Source organism: Nothobranchius furzeri, chromosome 18 (assembly GCF_043380555.1).
Source record: "Nothobranchius furzeri strain GRZ-AD chromosome 18, NfurGRZ-RIMD1, whole genome shotgun sequence".
NCBI lineage: Eukaryota > Metazoa > Chordata > Actinopteri > Cyprinodontiformes > Nothobranchiidae > Nothobranchius > Nothobranchius furzeri.
Genome location: NC_091758.1, coordinates 38,918,182 through 38,940,665, shown reverse-complemented (window position 1 = coordinate 38,940,665; position 22,484 = coordinate 38,918,182). Strand labels below are relative to the sequence as shown.

Below are 22,484 nucleotides of genomic sequence, written 5' to 3'. Positions count from 1 at the left end.
AAAAAGGAAACACAACCAGCGGTGCCTGAATATTCATCTGTTTGTGGCACCAGAAGTTATGTAAATATATGTAAACACCTCATTTTCAGCAGGTGGCTGTTTGAGTGGAGAAATTACATCATTGACTTCCAGCGATCTGCCGCTAGGGGTCGCTGTGCGTGAACAGAGATCGATGTGCGTCTGACGTACACGGAAGTGTGTAACAAACCATAATAACAGCAGCTGGCTAGTCGCGATGAAATTAAAAACTACAAGACAAAGTCAGTGGTTTCTAATCAGCTGGATTAAAATAAAACTATGATAAATGTAGTTCTGTTTAGAAGAGTGGACGTATTTGTATTAAAGACCCAAACACAGGTAAGTTGTTAAGATGTTCATTTTAATAGCGTGTGTCAACCTGTGTTAGCCTCGGGGATGCGACACCATCAGTATTTTGTCTTTTGTTTTGCCATTACTGTTAGTTGTAACCAACTGTATTAGTACAATTAGCTTGGTGTTTTAAGTTATTTGCGTTAATTGGGGATATTTTCCCGTACAGCAACATATTAGCATAACAACAGCTTGAGAAATTAACTTTTAGACTCTGGCTTCCAGGAAAGCAAAGTAGTGTCCAGGATTAAAGCCGAATCCTGCAGAAGATCTGCTACTGTCTGGGTAAAGTGTTCACTTGTGTATATTTTACTAAGAAAAGTGAATGAATAAAAGTAGCTTTTTTTCTATAGAGTTTGGCTCGTCCATACACACTGGCGTTCATTTATGTTAAACCATAAAGCCGAATTCTCCAGAAGAATAAACTCATTTGGACTGGGGTTATTGACAGTTATGTTTGGCTAAATGTCTGATAAAACAGAAAATACTTTTTTTTAAGTAGCTTGACTAGTTTTACACGTCCACCCAAACAGAAGCGTGTTTTCAGGGTTTCTTGCTGACCAAAAAAAGAATATACGCCCATCATAAAAGCTGAATTCAAGAGAAGATCAAGGTCTTTAAGACCAGTCTTCTCGCAGAAATGTCACCCTCTTCTCCACATGTAGGAGTTAATTTTAGCCATTCAACTGTGAGAAAAGTGCATTAAGGCCGAATTCTCCAGAACACCAAGCACTTTTGGGTGAAAGGAGTTCCAAAGTTTGTGGATTTTCCTAAACGATTTGAGTGAAACTAGGAACTGTTTCCTTTTCTGGAGTTTGGGCCAAACTCTGGTGTTTGTCGACAGAGAAGTAACTTTGTGGTTCCTCGTAGAAAAGTCAGCTGACTTAAACTGTTTCTCAAATAAACCGCTTTCACTTCCTCTGAGTAGATTCTTAGGTCGTCGTCGTCGTCGTCGTCTTCCTCCGCTTATCCGGGTCCGGGTCGCGGGGGCAGCATCCCAACTAGGGAGCTCCAGGCCGTCCTCTCCCCGGCCTTGTCCACCAGCTCCTCCGGCAGGACCCCAAGGCGTTCCCGGACCAGATTGGAGATGTAACTTCTCCAACGTGTCCTGGGTCGACCCGGGGGCCTTCTGCCGGCAGGACATGCCCGAAACACCTCCCCGGGGAGGCGTCCAGGAGGCATCCTGACCAGATGCCCAAACCACCTCAACTGGCTCCTTTCAATCCGGAGGAGCAGCGGTTCTACTCCGAGTCCCTCCCGAATGTCCGAGCTCCTCACCCTATCTCTAAGGCTGAGCCCGGCCACCCTACGGAGGAAACTCATTTCGGCCGCTTGTATCCGCGATCTCGTTCTTTCGGTCATTACCCAAAGCTCATGACCATAGGTGAGGATTGGGACGTAGATCGACCGGTAAATCGAGAGCCTGGCTTTCTGGCTCAGCTCCCTCTTCCCCACGACAGATCGGCTCAGCGTCCGCATCACTGCAGACGCCGAACCAATCCGCCTGTCGATCTCCCGATCCCTCCTACCCTCACTCGTGAACAAGACCCCGAGATACTTAAACTCCTCCACTTGAGGTAGGACCTCTCCCCCGACCCGGAGGTGGCAAGCCACCCTTTTCCGGTCGAGAACCATGGTCTCAGATTTGGAGGTGCTGATCCTCATCCCAGCCGCTTCACATTCGGCCGCGAACCTACCCAGCAAGAGCTGAAGGTCAGAGCTGGATGAAGCTAGGAGGACCACATCATCCGCAAAAAGCAGAGACGAGATTCTCCTGCCACCAAACTCGACACACTCCACACCACGGCTGCGTCTAGAAATTCTGTCCATAAAAGTGATGAACAGAACCGGTGACAAAGGGCAGCCCTGGCGGAGTCCAACCCTCACTGGGAACAGGTCCGACTTACTACCGGCTATGCGGACCAAACTCACGCTCCTCTGGTAAAGGGACTGAATGGCCCTTAACAGAAAGCCACCCACCCCATACTCCTGGAGCGTCCCCCACAGGGTGCCCCTGGGGACACGGTCATAAGCCTTCTCCAAATCCACAAAGCACATGTGGATTGGTTGGGCAAACTCCCATGCCCCCTCCATCACCCTTGCAAGGGTATAGAGCTGGTCCACAGTTCCACGGCCAGGACGAAAACCACATTGCTCCTCCTCTATCTGAGATTCAACTATCGATCGGACCCTCCTCTCCAGTACCTTGGCGTAGACCTTTCCAGGGAGGCTGAGGAGTGTGATCCCCCTATAGTTGGAACACACCCTCAGGTCACCCTTCTTAAAGATGGGGACCACCACCCCGGTCTGCCACTCCCTAGGAACTGCCCCCGATGACCACGCAATGTTGTAGAGACGTGTCAACCATGACAGCCCTACAACATCCATAGCCTTGAGATACCCAGGACGAACCTCATCCGCCCCCGGGGCTCCGCCGCTGTGTAGTTGTTTGACTACCTCAGCAACTTCTGCCCCCGAGATCGGACAGTCCATCCCCAGGCCTCCCAGCTCTGGTTCCTCCTCGGAATGCGCATTGGTGGGATTGAGGAGCTCCTCAAAGTATTCCTTCCACCGTCCGACTATAGCCTCAGTTGACGTCAGCAGCTCCCCATCCCCACTGTAAACAGTGTGAGCGAGTTGCTGCCTTCCTCTCCTGAGGCGCCGGACAGTTTGCCAGAACCTCTTTGGAGCCGATCGATAGTCTTTCTCCATGGCCTCACCAAACTCCTCCCACGCCCGAGATTTTGCCTCGGCAACTGCCACTGCTGCACCCCGCTTGGCTATCCGGTACCTGTCTGCTGCCTCCGGAGACCCACAGACCAGCCACGCCCTGTAGGCCTCCTTCTTCAGCCTGACGGCTCCCCGAACCTCTGGTGTCCACCAGCGGGTACGGGGGTTGCCACCACGACTGGCACCGGCCACCTTACGACCACAGCTAGCAACAGCCGCCTCGACAATCGCAGAGTGGAACAAGGCCCACTCGGACTCAATGTCCCCCACTGCTCTCGGGACGTGGTCAAAGCTCTGCCGGAGGTGGGAGTTGAAGACCGTCTTGACAGGTTCTTCTGCCAGGCGTTCCCAGCAGACCCTCACTATGCGTTTGGGTCTGCCAGGTCTACGCGGCATGTTCCCTTGCCATCTGATCCAACTCACCACCAGGTGGTGATCAGTTGACAGCTCCGCCCCTCTCTTCACTCGGGTGTCCAAAACATACGGCCGCAGGTCAGATGATACGACTACAAAATCTATCATCGACCTGTGACCTAGGCTGCCCTGGTACCAAGTGTACCGGTGGGCATCCTTATGTTCGAACATGGTGTTCGTTATGGCCAATTCTTAGGTGGTGATAGAAATAATAGACTATTGTTCAGAACATGAGCTTATTTCTTTTAGTGAACATTTAATCAGTAACAAACGTTATCTTCTGCTTGTACAGGTTTGATAAAAGTCCCTGATTTGGAGGACTTCTCAGGACGTGTCCGATGTCTTCTGGCTGTCCACCTCAATCACCTGCTGTAGCGAAGTCTGAGGTAGCCGTAGAGGGAGAATGTCCTCTGCTCGCCGCCACCTTTGCCTACTGGGACAACATCCTGGGTCCACGTGTGCGCCACATCTGGACACCAAAGGGTGACCAGCTGATGTTCCTCAACGATGGGGAGATCACCTTCTTGGCCAATCACACTCTCAACGGTGAGATCCTGCGGAGTGCAGAGTGCGGCGCCGTAGACGTGAAGTTCTTTGTACTGGCAGAAAAGGGTGTCATCATCGTGTCGCTGATCTTTGACGGCGAGCTGAAGGGAGATAAGAATACGTGCGCCTTGTCCGTCATTCTTCCTCAGACGGAGCTGGCCTTCTACCTGCCTCTGCACACCATCTGTGTGGAGAGGCTGAAGCACGCAATCCGTAAGGGACGCATCTGGATGCAGAAGGTGGGTTTATGAAATAAAACAGCTCCTTAATTTACAGATTTTGATATTTCCTCACTATTAATGTTGCAGATGCTCTAAAACATCAGTTGGTGATTAAAGTTGGCCAAATTTCAGCACGATCAGGTTAAACAGAGACGCTCTCACTCAGCTGTGTGAGACTGTTCACTGCGATGCACTATTTCTCCAGTTATCACTACTCCATGCTTGTTTACATGCAGGTAGAACTTCCTGTTCTGTGCTCCTCATAAATGGTCTGGGTGCTGCGCTTCCTCACTCTAAGTGTTCCACCTTTATGTTCCTCGGCGTTATTAATTAGCTTGAATAAAGCTGATTATGAACATTTTAAAACCATCAAGAGTGTCTAAACATCACATCTCCCTCTCATAGTCAAAGCTTTGCAAAAATCAAAACTGGCCCCAAAACCAGAGTGTGTGTTTAAAATGTCAGGTTTTACTGGTTATTAGGAGTAGGGTTAGGGTTAGGGTTACGTCACACGTCACGTGAGCTGTTGAGCTCTTATCTGGAATAAGTTATAATACAAACTGTGACAAACACAAATGCAATTTAAGGTCTTTTTAACTTTTAATTTGAAACTAAAGTGATTCTGACCTTAATACACTGCTACTGAATGATCTCTGTGTAGATTTAAATAAAAACAGGTGGATAGATGGTTTCATTAATCTCGTTGTTGTGGTTCCAGTTTGGTTGTTTTTAACGACCCGGACTAATTAACCTTCTCACAGAAGAATCTGTGATTCAAACCGATGTAAAACACCAGCTGAGAGGATCGATTACAAAACCACTTAACATTTTCTCCTAATTACCAGATTAGATTTTGTAATTAAGAGTTTTCTTTGAAGAAAAGAGTCTCATTGAAGGGAAAGAACTCCCGGTGTATTTTCTCTTTGGGGATGGCGACGAGCTGCTTTTCTGTTTTATCTGTTCAGTTTTCATTTCCTTCACACGATGACTGAGCCACAGAAAAAGACGTTCCAAAGACCAGATATAAAAGTCCAGCTCATCCCTGCTTCCAGACTTCCCCAACTTTGGAATGATCTCCCTTCATCCTTGCCTAGTATTGACAGTCTGGACACTTTTAAAAAATCAGCCTTTGATTCAAAGCTGCTTTCATCTAAATATTTAATTTTCTTATTTCTAACTCAAATCTATAATCGTCTTTCTTTAGTTTCATGGTATTCCATAATTGTATAACTTTGTTGTTCTGATGTCTGTTTTGAGCTCATTATGATTTTATGACTTCATGCTTCGTTTTGATCTGTGTAGTAGTGATATAAAAATTTAAATGTACTTACTTAAAACGGCTGACGCCATCTTCTCAGGTCAGAATCCATCTAGAACCAAAGCAGTTTATTAAAACTGGTGTTTTTCTGGGTGGATTATCAGAGACTAGAGAGAACCGGAGTATCATTTAGCTTTTAGAGCTAAAGCTGGGTTAAATGATAACTTCTGATGGAGTCTGAACCAAACTCAAAAGTTAAAAACAACACAAAGTATTTTTAACTGGTGTAAGTTTGATCATCTCACCTGTTGTAGACTACTTTGCTGAACAGCCTTTGTTTAGAGAAATAGTCCCTTCTTCATGACTGATGAGCTAAGCGCAGCCTTCTTAACTCGTTCACTGCCATTGACGACAAAAGTCGTCATTTGCATGTTTTTACTGTGTGGGCGTCGGACGAACCCCCGCACCGTGAGAACAAACATCCCAGCTCTGAAGCCGATCATCATCCACGTGCGTCACATGATCAGGATGCAGAAAATCCATGTGTTAGGAGATCGTTTTGGGCCGCTGCTGTAAAAAAAGTGAGGCGAGAACCAGAAAAGCTTCTGCCGATCACAATTCAACAACGGATTATGAAAGAATGGATAACGCTCAAAATGCTCTGATTCTTTCTGATGTAAGAGGCGAGTCTCCTCTTTGTTTTGGTTGTTTTGGTTGTTTTGGCGACGACATCATCCTAGCGCGCAACGTTCTGTGACTCTTAAAAGAAACAGTAAAAACGGTGAGAAATGCTGGCAGCGAAGGGCTCTACCGATCAGGAAGCGGCTGGCGGTGAATGAGTTAAAAGTAAATCTTGTTTCACTGATAATTTATTTCTTTATTCCAGTAAATGAAGTCCTTTAAAAGCAGAAGATGTGCAAAATACACAGCTGGTGCCATTAAATGGTTAAATATAGACATGAAGCCCTCTACTCCAAGTGTCAGTACCACGTGGTCCCTGAAGGGGGCGCCACACACAAACCACAGGAACTTAGAAATGTCATAAAGAAGAACACGCTTTGCTCGTTGACATTAGAGCTGCATGTTTACTTAAAATTTGTCAGTTTTGACTTAAACTCCACTCAAAGACGACGTAATCCACGAGACCACAACAGAAAACGTCCAAGAAGAAAACCAGACTGACTTTAAGCAGCGAGATACCCAACGAGAGAGGTGAGGACACTTTGTGGTCCAGATGCTGTGTAGCTGTGCCTTTGCTCTGTGACCCGGTCAGACTCTTAAAAAACTAGTGAAAATGCTGAAAACCTCTGGCAGCGAAGGGCTTTTCTGACCAAGAAACGGCTGGCAGTAAATGAGTTAAGAGGGTTCCAGACTTCTAGGTTGTTTTTTTATATATATATTTACACGGAATTCCCTGGTTGTTTACATGGAATTCCCTGGTTGTTTACATGGAATTCCCTGGTTGTTGGAGTGGAGCCGAAGCTAGATTAAGTGGCAAAAGAGAGAGATAGACAAACAGAGAGACCGAGACCCAGTTCTGGGGCGTTTCCACTAGTAACAGGTACCAGGGTGTACCGATCCAGGCCAAAAACATTACAGCAGAGGATTGTTGGTCACCGATTGGCCAGGGGGAAGTCGCTGGTTGCTCCAGAGACTTCCACCTCGCTGGCCGCGGCCTTTTCTGGGCCTCTTCTTTTCAGAATCCGACAAAAAGCCACCGACCGAGCAGAAGGTTCCACATTGCCACCTTGTCCTACTCTACTTGCCCCTCCTCTTATGATGACCCCGCCCACTAAAGCTGATTGGAGCCCCTCTGAGGAGTGAGAAAGGGCCGAGAGCGATAGATCGAGGGAGAGAGAGTAAATCCAATAAAACTCTTGAGTCAGTTTGTTGCATCTGATGAAGAAAAGCTTTTTAATACCCAAACTGGAACCAGCAGATGTTCCTGCTAGTCTCCAGACCTGCTGGATCTCTGATTCTCTCCTTTAACTTCAGGGCTACAACATCATCTCTGTGCTGAGCCTGGAGATCGTTCCCATCATGGAGCTGTTGGCCTCCATGAAATCTCATAGCGTGCCTGAAGATATAGATGTAAGCAACACACACACGATGTTTTTAGGAGGTTTTACTCTGAAGCTTTCTGCTTCTACAAGAACAAAGGGATCCGTCTGCTGAATTAATTTAACTTAAGTTTTCTTTTAAATCAGCGCTTTTGTCTTTGTCGTAGACGCGTTCTAACATGGCCTCGTTTGTTTCGATCCTGCTGAGCAGATAAAAGACACGGTGCTAAATGATGATGACATCGGGGACAGCTGCCACGAGGATTTCCTCCACAAGTAAGCAATCCGCTTCCGACAAATGGAGACAGATGATGAACAGCGGCCATTTAACAGCCGTCGGGCTTCCAATGATGTGTGATGGATCGGGATCAGATGAAGTTAGCTACAGAGAAGGGATGAAGGCTAAATCACAGCCTGTAACGGTCCAAATGGCTCCCAACTCAACAGGATTTGTTAGCTCAGCTTCTCCTGATGATGATAAAGAATCCGGAAGAACCGGATCAGAACTCTGGCTTTAACTTACTTTATTTGGAACAATCGAGTGTTTTGGTTTTATTGGAGGATATTCCACCAAAGCCATTAACTAGCTGTTACTGCCTCTGTAGTAATTAGCCTGTGGAGGAGTTTTGTCTGAATTCAACCATGTTGGAGGGTTTTCCAGCTGGAATGGTCCAGTCAAAGGTCAGATGTTCTCCTTCTGCGTCTTCTGATAGAGCAGAATTCATGGTTCAGTCAGTTACAGCAGGTGGTCCAGGACCTGAAGCTGCAGAGCAGCCCCAGACCATCAGACCACCTCCACCATGCCTGACTGTTTTAGTGTTAAGTCTGACTCCAGATGGAATGGGACACACATATTTACTAGGGATGTAAGAAAATATCGATATGGCAATATATCGTGATCTTTTCCCAGCAATATTATATCGATATTCAAAAGCCGTGTATCGGAAATATCGATATGGCAATATATCGTGATATTTTTTCCTGCGATTATTACATTGATATCCAAAAGCCGTGTATCTAATCTTTGAAAGAATTTACATGCAACCATTTGTGTATTTTCTTTTCGTTTTGTGCAATTCTGTCACCACCTGCTAGATGGCAGCAGTGTGCAACGGGGTTTGTTTCCACCATTGAAATGTAAATCCCTCCATCATGGGTCAGATACCTCATCTTAAACATGTTACGTATCAATTTGGACTGTTTATTGAACATTCTTACAAAAAATTCAGTAAAAAAATTGCTTGTAACGTATTGCAATATATCGTGATCTTATCGTCTCCCCTGTATCGTGATATGTATCGTATCGCCAGAATTTCAACAATACACATCCCTGATATTTACCCAGAAGTTTTTCAGGTCATCGGAATGTTTTTTTTGGTAAATGTGAGCCATGTCTGACCTTAACCGTAACCAGGTTAGATGAGGGCAGGATGTGTTGCTTTTTGAGATCTTTTAGCCTACTTCCTGTTGTCAGATGGGTTGTGCTAGTGATGTATTTATCCTCAAGGTCTGGGTGGGGTCAGGTGTGGGTCTTTGTTTTAACAGAGAAGTAAATGTGTCCTCATCAGCTGATCTGTGTGTTTGTTGTCCCAGAGCCGTCAGCTCTCACCTGCAGACCTGTGGCTGCTCCATCGTAGTCGGAAGCAACCCGGAGAAAGTAAACAAGGTCAGTTTGGTGTTTGTGAGGCGTCTGGATGGTCGGTGTGATTATTCTGGATTAAGGAAGTTCACGTCTCCTCTGACGTTTCCCCTGAAGCCTTAAAGTTATTTATAAACGAGCTCAAGCTGCAGATTTCACCACATTCCCCACGTTCTCTTTGATCTCGTTTTGTGTTTTTCAGACAGTTTGTGTTTTGAATCCTTACTCTTATAAGAACCGCCTGTTGTTTTTCCTCCAGATCGTCAGAACGCTCTGCCTCTTCCTCACCCCGGCTGAGAGGAAGAGCTCTCGCCTCTGCAGGTCCGGCTCTTCCTTTAAATACGACACCGGTCTGTTTGTTCAGGGTCTGCTGAAGGTCGGCTCCGTCTCTGCCTTCTGCATCCATTTCCTTCACAATTAAATGTCTTTTCACGAGTTTTATTCTGCGACCTCCAGGACTCCACGGGAAGCTTCGTGCTGCCATTCCGACAGGTCCTCTACTCACCGTACCCAACCACGCACATCGATGTCGACATCAACACGGTGAAGCAGATGCCGCCGTGCCACGAGCACACGTACAACCAGCGGCGCTACATGCGCTCTGAGCTGAGCGCACTCTGGAAGACGGACAGCGAGGAGGACATCCCTCTGGACACGATCATCCACACTGATGAGACCTTCACCCCTGACCTGTAGGTCTCTCCCCCCCCTCACATACACACACACCTTAGTCTTCGTTGGATCAAAAGTGAAGTTGTTTCATTTGTGCTTCAGGAACGTTTTCCAGGATGTGATGCATAAAGACACTCTGGTCAAGTCTTTCATAGACGAGGTAAGGTAAAGATGGCCGCCAAAGCTAATCGACATTAGCAAACCTCACTGAGCTCATGTTTAGTATTCAAGTAGCTGAGAGTCGATAGTGATGATTTGAGGATCAGCACTTCCAAATCTGAGACCACGGTTCTCGACCGGGAAAGGGTGGCTTACCAACTCCGGGTCGGGGGAGAGGTCCTACCTCAAGTGGAGGAGTTTAAGTATCTCGGGGTCTTGTTCACGAGTGAGGGTAGGAGGGATCGGGAGATCGACAGGCGGATTGGTTCGGCGTCTTGATGCGGACGCTGAACTGATCTGTCGTGGGGAAGAGGGAGCTGAGCCAGAAAGCCAGGCTCTCGATTTACCGGTCGATCTACGTCCCAATCCTCACCTATGGTCATGAGCTTTGGGTCATGACCAAAAGAACGAGATCGCGGATACAAGCGGCCGAAATGAGTTTCCTCCGTAGGGTGGCCGGGCTCAGCCTTAGAGATAGGGTGAGGAGCTCGGACATTCGGGAGGGGCTCAGAGTAGAACCGCTGCTCCTCCGGATCGAAAGGAGACAGTTGAGGTGGTTTGGGCATCTGGTCAGGATGCCTCCTGGACGCCTCCCTGGGGAGGTGTTTCGGGCATGTCCTGCCGGCAGGAGGCCCCCGGGTCGACCCAGGACACGTTGGAGAGGTTACATCTCCAATCTGGTCCGGGAACGCCTTGGGGTCCTGCCGGAGGAGCTGGTGGAGGTGGCCGGGGAGAGGACGGTCTGGAGCTCCCTAGTTGGGATGCTGCCCCCACGACCCGGACCCGGATAAGCGGAGGAAGACAACGACGACGACAAAGTAGCTGAGAGTCGATAGTGAGGATTTCATCCACGAAGACGCTTAAAGGTTTTGTAGGGATGATGGGATTTTATCAATAATTTTTGTTTTTGTTTATTTGGGGGCCAGAGCTTTAAAAATCCACTTTTGATGGTTAACAATAAAAAAAAACTGAAATAACTTATTTAAATAAATAAGGCTGGTAACCCAAAGGTAAAGCTCAGACTAATTAAATATGTATTTGAATCATTTTGGTTTCATCAGATCCTTTCTGACGTGATTTTGCCAGAATTTAAATCACAGTTGATGAAGAGATCAAAGTTTTTTTATTCGTAGAAATAATTAAAATAAAATAGAAGAAACCAAACCGACGGCAGAAGTACGTTTTATTTTATTTCCTCGTTAAAAGTCATCGTGAGCTCGTCCAGGTGGGTTTATCATCACTAAGTTTGCTGTTGGCGAGTTTTATTAGCAGAAAAGAAATCGCCAGACGGCGATCTTCCTCAGAACGACAGGAAGACACCATGAAGCGGAAAATCAACGCTCTTCCTGTGCAGATGTGAGTCTGAAAGGTGTCGGACCGAAGCGGCGTGTTCGTCAGGAAACGAGCAGCTGTTGAGTCAATTCTCCACAAACTGGAATTTATTTCAGATTCGTCCAAAAAACACAGATCTAAAGATTACAAACAGCTGATTTATTTCAACATGAGAAAACGACGTTTCAGCGACTTATTTATTTATTTATTTCACTTGTGTTTGGGGGGATAAAACCTCATGAGATGAGACTAGATCCGCCCTAGAGTTTTACTAGAGGACAAAAACAACAGAATTCCGTTCGTAACAAGGAATAATCTGTTTACTCAAGTGACCATATTTGGTTTGTTTGTTTACTGTCTGTCGTTAGAATAAAGGAAGTTCATAAGAATAGAGAAGAAAATGCAAAGAAGAAACATTTTTTCTTTAAAACGTTATAGAACAAATGACTCGATGCTTGTGGGTCTTTGGACTTGAATCGGCTCACTTTCACAATGACGACTTGTTTTCTCCTGCAGCTCAGACCCTAACCCCAACCCGGACTCCCGTTAGAGAAGCAGTCGGAGAAATTAACTCAAACAAACGCGCTCAGATCAGAGCGTCGAAAGGATGAATAAGTAAGAGAAATAAAAGGAGCCTCCTCCTTAGTGACAGACCAGTTGCCCGGTAACGAGTTGGTTCCTCATCAGCAGAAGGCCTGTCGGCTTCCTGCTCCTGGACTTCTGAGACGTGTTTTTGTCTCTCAGCAAACACTAGAAACATCTTCTCCCGTACGGCCGCCCTGATCTCTACATGCAGGCGTTGGGACAAAACCCAGAGGGTCACAACCTCCCGTTGGTTTCCATGTTAGTCGTCTCCGGGTTTCGTTCCCTCACAACAGTATCAGTGTGTTTCTGTTTCAAGGTTGGGGGGGGTTAATTCCATGTTCGGACTACTAATTGACATCCTGTGTGATTCCCAGGTGTTCATGCTGAAGCCGGGCCTGTCCCTACGGAGCGCTTACCTGGCCCAGTTCCTGCTGCTGCTCCACAGGAAGGCCCTCACGCTGCTCAAGTACATCGAGGATGAAACGTAAGCGGCGCTGCTCGTTTGAGTCCAAAAGACGGATAAACAATCCATCAGCTCTGAGATTTGGGTGGATTCGTTCTGTTCGAGTTTATTTAGAAAAAAAAACCGAAGGTCTGAATGCTCATGGTTTACAGAAATAACGACGAGTCGACTTCTTGGGAGGATTAAAGAGAGACGAAGCCGCCGAGTGCAGGTTTTTACAGGAGAAGTTCTGTTCTGGAGTTCTGGAGGTGATGTTCTGCTGAGCAGGAGAAACGTCTGACGTGATCAGGAGATTCATTCTTCACAGTGAAGGAGGAATCCATTTTTATCCTTTTACCTTCATGAATCCGTAAAACACCAACCAGAGGTCAGACAAGCTCAGGATTCACAGAGACTAGAGTCAAGTCAGTCGATCTGTTCTCCACTTCAGGAAATACTTTTTAATAATCAAGTTTATTCTTATTTTATGTTTTACAGAATAAAACAAAGCAAGTATAAAAGGACGTCCAAAAAACTCACCCTCACTAAGAGGTTTCAGGTCTCAGGACTTGGGTGAAGTCCTGAGACCTGAAACCCTAGTCCTGCAGTGAGTCGGGACTTGCATGGTTCCAGTCTTGACTCTTGGTTTGCATATTTTAAGACCTGACTTGTGATGTGCGTGTCTCTGAACCTAAATTGACTCGAGACTTGAATGAAAAAGTTTCTGACTCACCTGGCAGACTAGTTCCCACCTGTGGCTCCGAGTGTTTCGGCCTCTGTAAAGTGGATTTTTATCTTTATGGACTCGCATGAAAGAAACGGTTGAAGAAATGAATCGTTGAGCTTCAGAAAACACACGCTTGCACACGCTCCGGAGCGCTTTTTAAGGATTAATAATTAATTGACAAAAACCCATTTCCCCCTAATTTGAGCTGGAGGTGATGAATTACGTCGCCGTGACAACATCATTTTTATTGCATGGGAATCTTCACCAGTAATCCGATGCTTGGCACGTTCCGAATCCCTCAGAGAGCTGTGATTCTGAGAGGTGCCATCACCATTATCATCACGAAAGTCAAACATGGACAAGTTATGATCCCCGTTCACACACACACACACACACACACACACACACACACACACACACTTCCCCAGGAGCAGAGCGGATACAAGGTGACCTCCAGGCCATCACTCCACACACAGACTCCAAACTCCTTACTGGTCTTGTCTGTATTTAAATCCCGTCATTTCCCATCGGACCGGCCGGTTCTGGCCCGGCTCCAGATGCTTTCACGTCTCAGCGGCTCCTCCTGTGGCATCCTGGTCATCTCTCCATCTGGACTCGACTCATCTCCCTCTGCGCTCTATAAACAGGCCCGATTCAGAGCAGTGATCGTTCTCCTGTCCGGCATTCCTAAAAGGGATCCCTCACTAATTGTGAATAAATTCTCGGAGATGTCTGGAAGGCATTATTCCTGAGCAATAACGCGGACTTGTTTATGATGCTGCCATCGCTCTGAGGTCTAAGGGCCCATTATTTTACAGAAGCGTGGACAGGATTGTTTATGCCTCCGCCCCGTAGCCACATGCATAATTCAGCAGCTGATTCTGACGCCCAGCTGCTTACCGTTACAGAATATCTCTGTGTTCACAGGCAGAAGGGGAAGAAGCCGTTCCGATCGCTGCGTAACTTGAAGTCGGACCTGGATCTGATGAAGGAAGGAGATCTGGGCATCATCATGGCATTTGCTGAGAAGCTGAGGGCGGGGCTTCACTCCTTTGTGTTTGGGAAGTCGTTCTATACCAGCGTTCAGGAGCGAGACATCCTCATGAGCTTCTGACTTCACTGGACCATTTCAGCCCTTTTAACGTTTGTTTCTGCTTTAAAACGTTCCCTTTTGTTTGTCCTGAAAGGCCTCTGTTCAGAGAAATGGAGTTCTCTAATGTTACAACTTGTCTCCTGTTAAATCTAATTTATACAGACAAACAAAACCTCGTGAAAACAGATTATTTTCCATCATGATATTTTATTCATAAGGAAGGAAACAAACGTGTTGTTTTTTATACAAAAATCTTTTGCATGAAGCATTTTAGTCCAAAGCAGGGAGCAAAATAGATAATAAAACTTAGTTCAGCGATGAAGCCAATCACTGGGTTTTAAATACGTTAAATCTAGTTTTTATGTTGCATTTCACTAATTCTGGTACTGAAGTGGCAGGAAGCGGCACACACACGGTGGTGATGATGTTTTTCTCTAGGCTGATGCAGTTTTAGTTTAAAAAGCAACCAAAATGCAAGTAAAATGCCAACAATAATGTCTTAAGATTTTTAGGGTACAGTTTTAGATACTTCTCCTGTGTTTAGTGCATTTATCATAATTATTCGGTCTAAAGAGTTGGCATGGAAGTCTTACGTACTTTTTTCAAGAATTTGGATGGAAAACGTCAAATGAGCCCTCCTGATTGTCAGTTTAGGCATAATTATTAGGTTCAAGTCATTCTTGGTCAGAGTTAGGGATCCAAGGCTAGTCTGAGCTAATGGCTAGTATGAGCTAACAGCTGGGCCGAGCTAATAACTATTAAGAACAACATATAGTTTGGGCTAATGGCTAGGCTGAGCTAATAACTAGTAAGAGATGGCAGTAGTTGGGAGTGAAGGGCTAGTCTGACTTAGCTAGTCCGAGATAACAGCCTAGGTTTAGTTTGAGCCAATAGCTATAACAAGCTCCTAGCTTGTTATAGCTATTATGTACGCTGAGTAAAGATGAGCCCAAAGTGAGTTTTTGTTGTCTTAAATCAGCTCGGATTTAAACTTCTCCGGGGTTCACTTGATGTTTTATTATAAATTTCTATATCGTTCAGACTGATGAGTCCTAAACTCTATTTCTCTGAACAGAGGCTGTTCTCTACAACAAGTGGAAGTTATTTAAATCTTTTACACATAAATGCCCATGGATTGGCTGAATGTTGTGGACGTTTTGTTTTGGTGCCAAACCTGCATGTTTTTGCTTTTATTATAAAAGCGTAATTCTACTTCCTGTTTGTGACTGCTGTCATGAGCCCTTAGAGTCCAATCCCTCTCCCTCGTCAAACATAATGAGAGTTTTCAGACAGATAAATTATTCATGAGCTCCCACTTAATCGTGGGTCAGGATTAATTTATGGTGCAAAAATTGGCGGAGGTGACATTTGCAATTTAATTTCAGATTGTATTTATTGGAAGAGGAGTTATTAGTGTCCACGCTGCCCGTCGTGTTGGAACAGTTTAAGCCTTTTAAACCCACTGGTGTCTTTTTGTGTTATTGTTTTTAATAAATGCTGATGCTTGTTTTGATGAAATACTAGATAAACGTGTGAATATATGAGTTCCTGTCCTGTTTTAGATGAATTCTCTTTCTCTCACTTAGCCTGTCGTTGGGTGTGAGGATTATAATTTCATCTCCCATCATTAAGTGTTTCTCCCTCTCAGATCAAAGCCTGTTTCTCGCTGATTCTTTAGCCTCTGCGCTTCATGTCTGTATTGTGTGGAACACTGTAAGATGAGCTGATGAATAATAAATGCTGTCTCCGGGGCTTTCTGCTGCTTCACACTTAAACCGGCTCACGTGAACGTGTCGTCTGAAAGGTGAAGAATGAGTGTTTTCCAACCCAATCAGCTGATTCATACCAGGTTTAAATGCTCTCAGACACTGACCGTTTTGAAAGAAATGACTAGTAATGTATCAACTCATCTGAGGTTATTTTATTCACATCCAAGTAAAATAACATCTGAATCTTTGCATTTTCCTTCCCACCAGCCAGGCTTTCCTGTAATCTTCTAAACTGTCCTGGATCAACAGCTCTCCAGACTTTTGAAGGTCTTCAAGACATTTTTTTAGGATTTTTGACTCTATTTCAGTCCTTTATCCTTCTTTAAAAAACAAATGTGTTTACAGGAGCAGTCATTTGTAAAATCTGGAAGTCCCGCCTACTCACCTGCACCCACCCGTGATTTTTTAAACATCAAATGAAGAGTCATGAATAAATCTCTTTTCCTCCGTCGATGCACGGTGTAATCACCATCAGGTTGTCTACGCGACTAAATGCTGCCATCTGATTGGCTGTTTAGATCTGTTTTTTAATAAGCAGGTAAACGGGTGTACCTAATGTAATGGCCGTGATTACAGATGTGCTGTTGAGCCTTTTAGAGCAAACGAAAATCAAACTGACCTTTCATAAAACACCTTTTAGATGTGCTTATTTGTAATTTAGACAGTTAAGATGTAAAAGTTCACCCTGAGCTGATCATCGGCCCTTCGTCTTTATAGACGTGTTTCTGAAAAATGAAAGAATCTATAAACCTCCCGGTTTCCCTCGAGCCCTGCTTAAAAAAGGCAGATCTGTGCCCATCTATAATCGCCTCAAGCAGGAATATAATTTCGAGTCCTCTGGGGGGCCTTGGAGTGGTGCATATTTAAAACAAGACGAGGAGGAACTTTTGGGAGAAGCTGTTAATTACTCATAGAAAATAAGGACTGCACCAAAGATGTCCTTCAGGAATTCACAAGATGTAAACAGAAATTCTTTTAAACTCTCAGAGAAAAGAGGCTGCTCCTCAGAGGGGGGCTTGATAGGCAGGCTTTGAGCCTTTGGATGGGAGGATTTCTCCCTAATAGAACTCTGAGAGTCCGTTAGGGAGGATTTACAGCTGTGACTGGAGGAGAGTTTATCATCGGCCTCCTAAAAAGTACCCCAGAGTGTCAGTAAATACAGGAGAAGCAAATGGCTGCTGCTTTGACCTGAAATGGTTGTTCTTTGCATGCAGTGAGCAGTTTTCTCAGGAGACGGGACCCGAGTCGGTGCAGAAGTTTCCTCCCAAACAGAACCTGGTGTGGCGGGTGGAACACAAATGCTTCCAAATACAGTCAAAGGAAAACAACTAAATGTTTTTGTATTTTTCCCTAAAAGAGGCACCTTCCCACCACCAGGTCCAGGACCACACTCTGCAGCTCATCTTGAGGGATCTCAAGGAGTTCCTAGACGAGAGAGAACATAAAGTCCCCCTGAGTTTGTCCTGGGGACTCATGAGACATGAAATAGCTCTTTTCTGAACTCCCCCTATAAATGATGGAGCTTCTGGCCTTATCCCTTGAAGTAGACCAGAAAATCAAACTCCCAAATCACAGTAAAAGGAAGGCCAGATTGTCTTACCCCCAACAACCACCACCCACTCTTGTAGTTGGATGTTGGATCCTAAGGTGTCCCCAGACCATTCTAGAGATATAATCCCATCCCCAGGACTTCCTTAAGGAGGACATTTCCAAAACGCCTCCCCAGAGGCATCTAGCGGGATTTCTGACCATGTAAGCTGACTCCTCTCAACGTGGAGGAGCTCTACTCCTGGATGTCTGGCCTCCTCCCCTGACCTCCTAAGCCCGGCCACCCTCTGGAGGAAACTCATTTCAGCAGCTTGTATGATCTTGTTTCTTTAGTGATTCCCAAAGCTCACAACCAAGAGTGAGGACCGGAACAGAGATAAACTAAACTGCGGGATTCTTTTTTCCCCCTTAGCTACACATTAGACCTCCACTATAGCATGTGCCTCAATGATGGTAGGTGTTGTGTTGCCTCTGGTAGCGGTACGATGCCCCAGACATGAGTGCTGGCAACTGAATAATAATAAACCTGCAATGTCTCTGTCACTGTCCTTCTGTTTCCCTGAGTTGGGAAATTGTCTCACAAATATAAAACAAAAACGTAAAAAAGAACATTTGTCTGCAGTTAAAATGGCAGAAGAAAATGTGATGTTTATCAAGAATAATAACAACAAAACCAACAATGATAATAACAACTATACATTTTCCAAATACAATAAAATCCTAATTTATCAACCAAAACTTCAAATTGAAATACATTTTAAAGTAGATAAACTAATAATTTTGTCATTACTAGTTGCATAAAACTTAGTTTTTACATCTCTCTCTCTCTCTCTCTCTCTCTCTCTCTCTCTCTCTCTCTCTCTCTCTCTCTCTCGCTCTCTACACACACACACACACACACACACACACACACACACACACACACACACACATATATATATATATATATACACACACACACATACATATACGTGTGTGTGTGTGTGTGTGTGTGTGTGTGTGTGTGTGTGTGTGTGTGTGTGTGTGTGATTTATTTTGTCCTAATTGTTTTTATTACAAATATTTTGTCTTATTTAGCTGACTTAAAAAACATTCAAATGTAAAAAAAAAACATGTTTGTCAGCATTGGGCGTGGTCTCACGCAGCATTGACATCCGATTGGTCTGTCTTCGTCTCAGTATTTTTCTATTGGTCGGCTCGGTGACAGCCCTGGTCAGAACAGGAAGAGACGGCCATGTAAATACTGAGTTGAGGATGCTAGCTGGGTCCGCGTTCTAAACGAGAAAAAGGGCAGCTACACCTAAAACACCGGAGCAAAGATGAGACTGCCTGGTTTACCGGGAATATTACGGTATGTCTCGCTTACTAACAGACCTTTACTAACATAACAAGAAAGGAAAATTCATAAACGGCGGGCCGCAACCGAAAGCTTGCTGGCTAGCACGGTAGCTAACGATGTTTAGCAGCTTTATTATCAAAAGAAAATAAAGTCCGTCAGCCCAGCTGCATGTTTGGTGTGATGATCGGGTTAATCTCTTTTTGTAATGAGATTAAGGCTGCCAGCAGAATTAAACGTGTCTGTCTTTGCTAAAACTGAGGAAAGTGCCACCAAACCTGGGATTAGTATGGTTCCAGGTTCGTTTCGGGTGGTTCTTTTATTCCATGTTTAATCTCTGAGATTCAAAAACTCTTCGGCTCGTAGTTTATAATCACAGGTTTAAAACAGTCAAGTCGTTTAGATGCGTTTGGTGTTTGTTTGGCTGTTTCCTGTCCTAAACGTCCCAGGATTGATTCAGATTAAATTCTCAGTCCGACTAGTAACATTGTTTTGTTATTAGATAAACATTTGTAAATATGTTGTAGTAGAAAGTATTTACATCTCAGAGTGCTGTGTGGTAATGATCCTGTTATAGTTTCGTATTAAACAAGCTGCTCCAACAACCCAACGTTTGTTTTAATCTGAAAACCACCAGGATTACAAAATCCGTGTTATCAAATTAAGTTTGTTAATTTTACCAACATATAAAATGAATATTGATAAAAGTGAAACATGATTTGTCTGAACAAAGGTTTTATTATTATTGTTATTATTATTATTATTAGATTTAAGTCCTGTTCTGCAGATCCTGCTACAGTTTTATGTTTTTCTTGTTTTTGTTTAAAAAACTCACAAATTCTTCTAAATCCACGTTTGTTCAGCTGTAAAACTCTGTGTTAATGTGATGGTTGCATCGTGTCACTTCCCACCTCTGCCTGTCTTCTCCTGACACACACACACACACACACACACACACACACACACACACACACACACACACACACACACACACACACACACACACACAGGTGCATGGTAAAATTCACTTCTTTATTAAAATCGTGTTTGTTTCATTGACAAGCACTTAGGCTGGTTGGAGGTTTACTTACAAACAGAAAGGCAGCTCAGTGAAAACGCCACATGCTCTACATTGTGATCACCTGTAAATAAAACTGAAACCAGGTGAGGCGATGGATAGTGAGTCATCTCCAAAGTGCTTCGGATGCTGATTTCATTCACTAGTTGTTTTGTAATCTGAACTATCAGTACAGTAAACGGAAATGAATGACATCACGCATATAAAGAAACCTGACAGCAAACCAGAGTCTGGTCTCCTGATGGAGTCTGGGTTTGGGCTGAACTTAAAATTAATTCTGCTTTGATGGACAGTTTAAAAATCGGAGTTTCTGTCCAAAAGGTGCAGTAATTATAATTAGTTGTTTATCAGCTAACATCAGTTAACTTATAATACTAAGTTTCTGATGTTGTGTTGTTGATTCAGATGCTATTTAAATGTCCAGAGGTGTTTTTGTTCCATATTCCAAGAAACAGAAGCAATAATGAACGGAGTTCCTGTCAAACCATAACTTTTACTTTAAATCAAAATCCAGAGGCTGGAACTTTTTTCTTTTACAAAATCTGGCAAAACAGAGAAAATGGGTCGGATCTGATGTAGCTTTGACCAGATGTAAACACAAGCAGTTCCTGAAGTTCTGTCTGTTGCCATGGTGATCTAGCTGGAAACATCTCCCCGACCTTCAGCTCCACGTATTCGACGAACCAGGAGGTAGTTTGTAGTTTTGTAGTCCAGCCTGTTGATGGATCCTGCTGCAGATCTAAAGTTCCTTTATGAAATCCCTTTATTCAGCCAGTTTTATTACTGTCATCATTCATAAACACAAGGTTAACCTGATTTCAGCTACAAAGGTTTTATTTCTTCTCTTCTTCATAAATGTTTTACATTTCTTATTTACTTTGTTTTACAAAGACAAAAAGGAAAACCTGAGCAACTTCCTGAGTCGCTGCTTTCCTCCAATCGTCTTTTAATTCCTGTTTTTATTTGTGAGTTTCTTCACTTCTGAGGTTTATCTACAGAGTTTAACGACTGTTGGTTTTGTTCATTTTTGTTTCTCTTCATCTGATATGTTCACTTTTATTTTTGTATGTTTAAAACAAAAATATACTAATGATCATATGTTTACTTTTTACTACTTATAACATTTTATGAGAATAAACCCTTAATCAAATCCCCTGAAATCACGTTTCCATTCATTTGGTTTAGTTTGTTTGATCTGCATCAGTTTATTTGACACCTGAATAATTTTGTTCTTGTTTAAACGGTTTCCTCCACGTTGGGCTTATTTGGGTCAAGGGTCAGGGGGTTTTGCTTCCCTAATCAGGGGCTTTCTTTAGTTTCAGACATCAGACTGAGAGCCTGTGACCATGGATGGAGCCGCTCCCAAAAACAATGAATCGAACTTCTTCAACATCGAGCATTTGGATTTAATCCTCAACAAACACAACTCAAACTTCATCTGGCTGCTTGTTGGTGAGAGACAGACCATCATTATTTTTTGAGTTGAGCTTGTTTTAGGTGTTGATAAATACACATTTGATTAAGTTAAAATGACAATACTTAAGGACGCATTAAAGAATCGACCAGGCTGAAAATCAAAAATTCCATTTTGTTTTGTGGTCCTTAAACGCGTCATCGTCAAACAGAAATAATAAAAACAATAACATTTTCCTGGACTGTGAACTCATCATTTCTAAGCACTGACTGACAATAACAGAAATGTAATGCCGTTCATCGGGGTTAAACGTGGAATCGAAGCTTCTCTAATAATGTTTTTGTTCAGTTAGAATAGATATTAACCCAAGAATGAAAAAATCAGGCACAGCATTGACCTTTTAAAAACCGCATCACTCCTATTTGTCCTTCTCTTTGTGCCTTTTATGCTTATTTTAAATTTTTAATAATGTTCTACAATATCTTAGGAAATGATGCTGCACTTAATGAAATGTAAAAATGATTTTTTTTCTTATGAGATGAAAACATTAAAACTTTGTTTGTTAAAATTCAATTCAAAAATACTTTATTAATCCCAGAGGGAAATTGATTGCTGTAGTAGCTCGGAATAATAATAATAATCAAGTCATCAAAGAGTTGTTGTATATTACAATGGCTGTTGGCAGGAAGGATCTCCAGTAGCGGTCAGTGTTGCAGCCAAACTGAAGAAGCCTCTGACTGAAGACACTCTTCCGTTGTCGGACAGTCTTGTGAAGAGAACGCTCAGGGTTGTCCATCATTTTCTTGATTCTCTGGAGAATCCTTCTTTGCATTATCTCCTCCAGCGGTTCGAAAACTGCCGAAACTCTGGCTGAGTCCTTGAAAGGGCTTGGAGTTCCTCCATCTTGTTGGCCAGTGATCTCACATTGCCCATTATGATCGATGGAAGAGATGGTTTGAATTTCCTCTTTCTCTGTCTCCGTTTTGCTCCCGCTCTGCACCCACGCTTCTTGTGTTTTAGCTCATTTGGGATTTGCGGCTTCAGTTGAGGTAATATTTCAGCCTTTCCAATGTTAATCAGCTGCTCCCGATT

The 22,484-nt window shown here is 44.0% G+C and overlaps 2 protein-coding genes across 14 annotated transcripts in view; both read left to right on the top strand.

The window, feature by feature from the left end:
- Nucleotides 1-200: 200 nt before the first annotated feature.
- c9orf72 (C9orf72-SMCR8 complex subunit) lies at nt 201-14,498 on the top strand. The gene is made up of 10 exons (XM_070546764.1): nt 201-357; nt 3,806-4,298; nt 7,534-7,629; nt 7,810-7,874; nt 9,192-9,264; nt 9,497-9,613; nt 9,694-9,929; nt 10,012-10,069; nt 12,360-12,469; nt 14,082-14,498. The coding sequence occupies exons 2-10, from the start codon at nt 3,852-3,854 to the stop codon at nt 14,266-14,268; spliced, it is 1,389 nt and encodes a 462-aa protein (XP_070402865.1). The 5' UTR covers nt 201-357; nt 3,806-3,851; the 3' UTR covers nt 14,269-14,498.
- A 4,277-nt stretch (nt 14,499-18,775) lies between these two features.
- The window catches only part of kiaa1109 (KIAA1109 ortholog), a 66,968-nt gene continuing 63,259 nt past the window's right edge, over nt 18,776-22,484 (top strand). For all 13 annotated transcript variants that reach the window (XM_015970508.3, XM_054741459.2, XM_070546763.1 and 10 more), the window contains exons 1-2: nt 18,776-18,915; nt 21,295-21,430. In XM_015970508.3, coding sequence (XP_015825994.3) covers nt 21,325-21,430 — 106 coding nt within the window. In that variant the 5' untranslated portion in view covers nt 18,776-18,915; nt 21,295-21,324. The remainder of the gene's footprint in view (nt 18,916-21,294; nt 21,431-22,484) is intronic.

What these genes read in the sequence shown, in the direction of transcription:
- c9orf72 (XM_070546764.1), top strand. Translation starts at nt 3,852, where the DNA reads ATGTCTTCTGGCTGTCCACCTCAATCACCTGCTGTAGCGAAGTCTGAG. An exon ending in CACGAGGATTTCCTCCACAA is followed by an intron (nt 7,875 to 9,191) that starts GTAAGCAATCCG and finishes TTGTTGTCCCAG; the next exon opens with AGCCGTCAGCTCTCACCTGC. An exon ending in AAGTACATCGAGGATGAAAC is followed by an intron (nt 12,470 to 14,081) that starts GTAAGCGGCGCT and finishes CTGTGTTCACAG; the next exon opens with GCAGAAGGGGAAGAAGCCGT.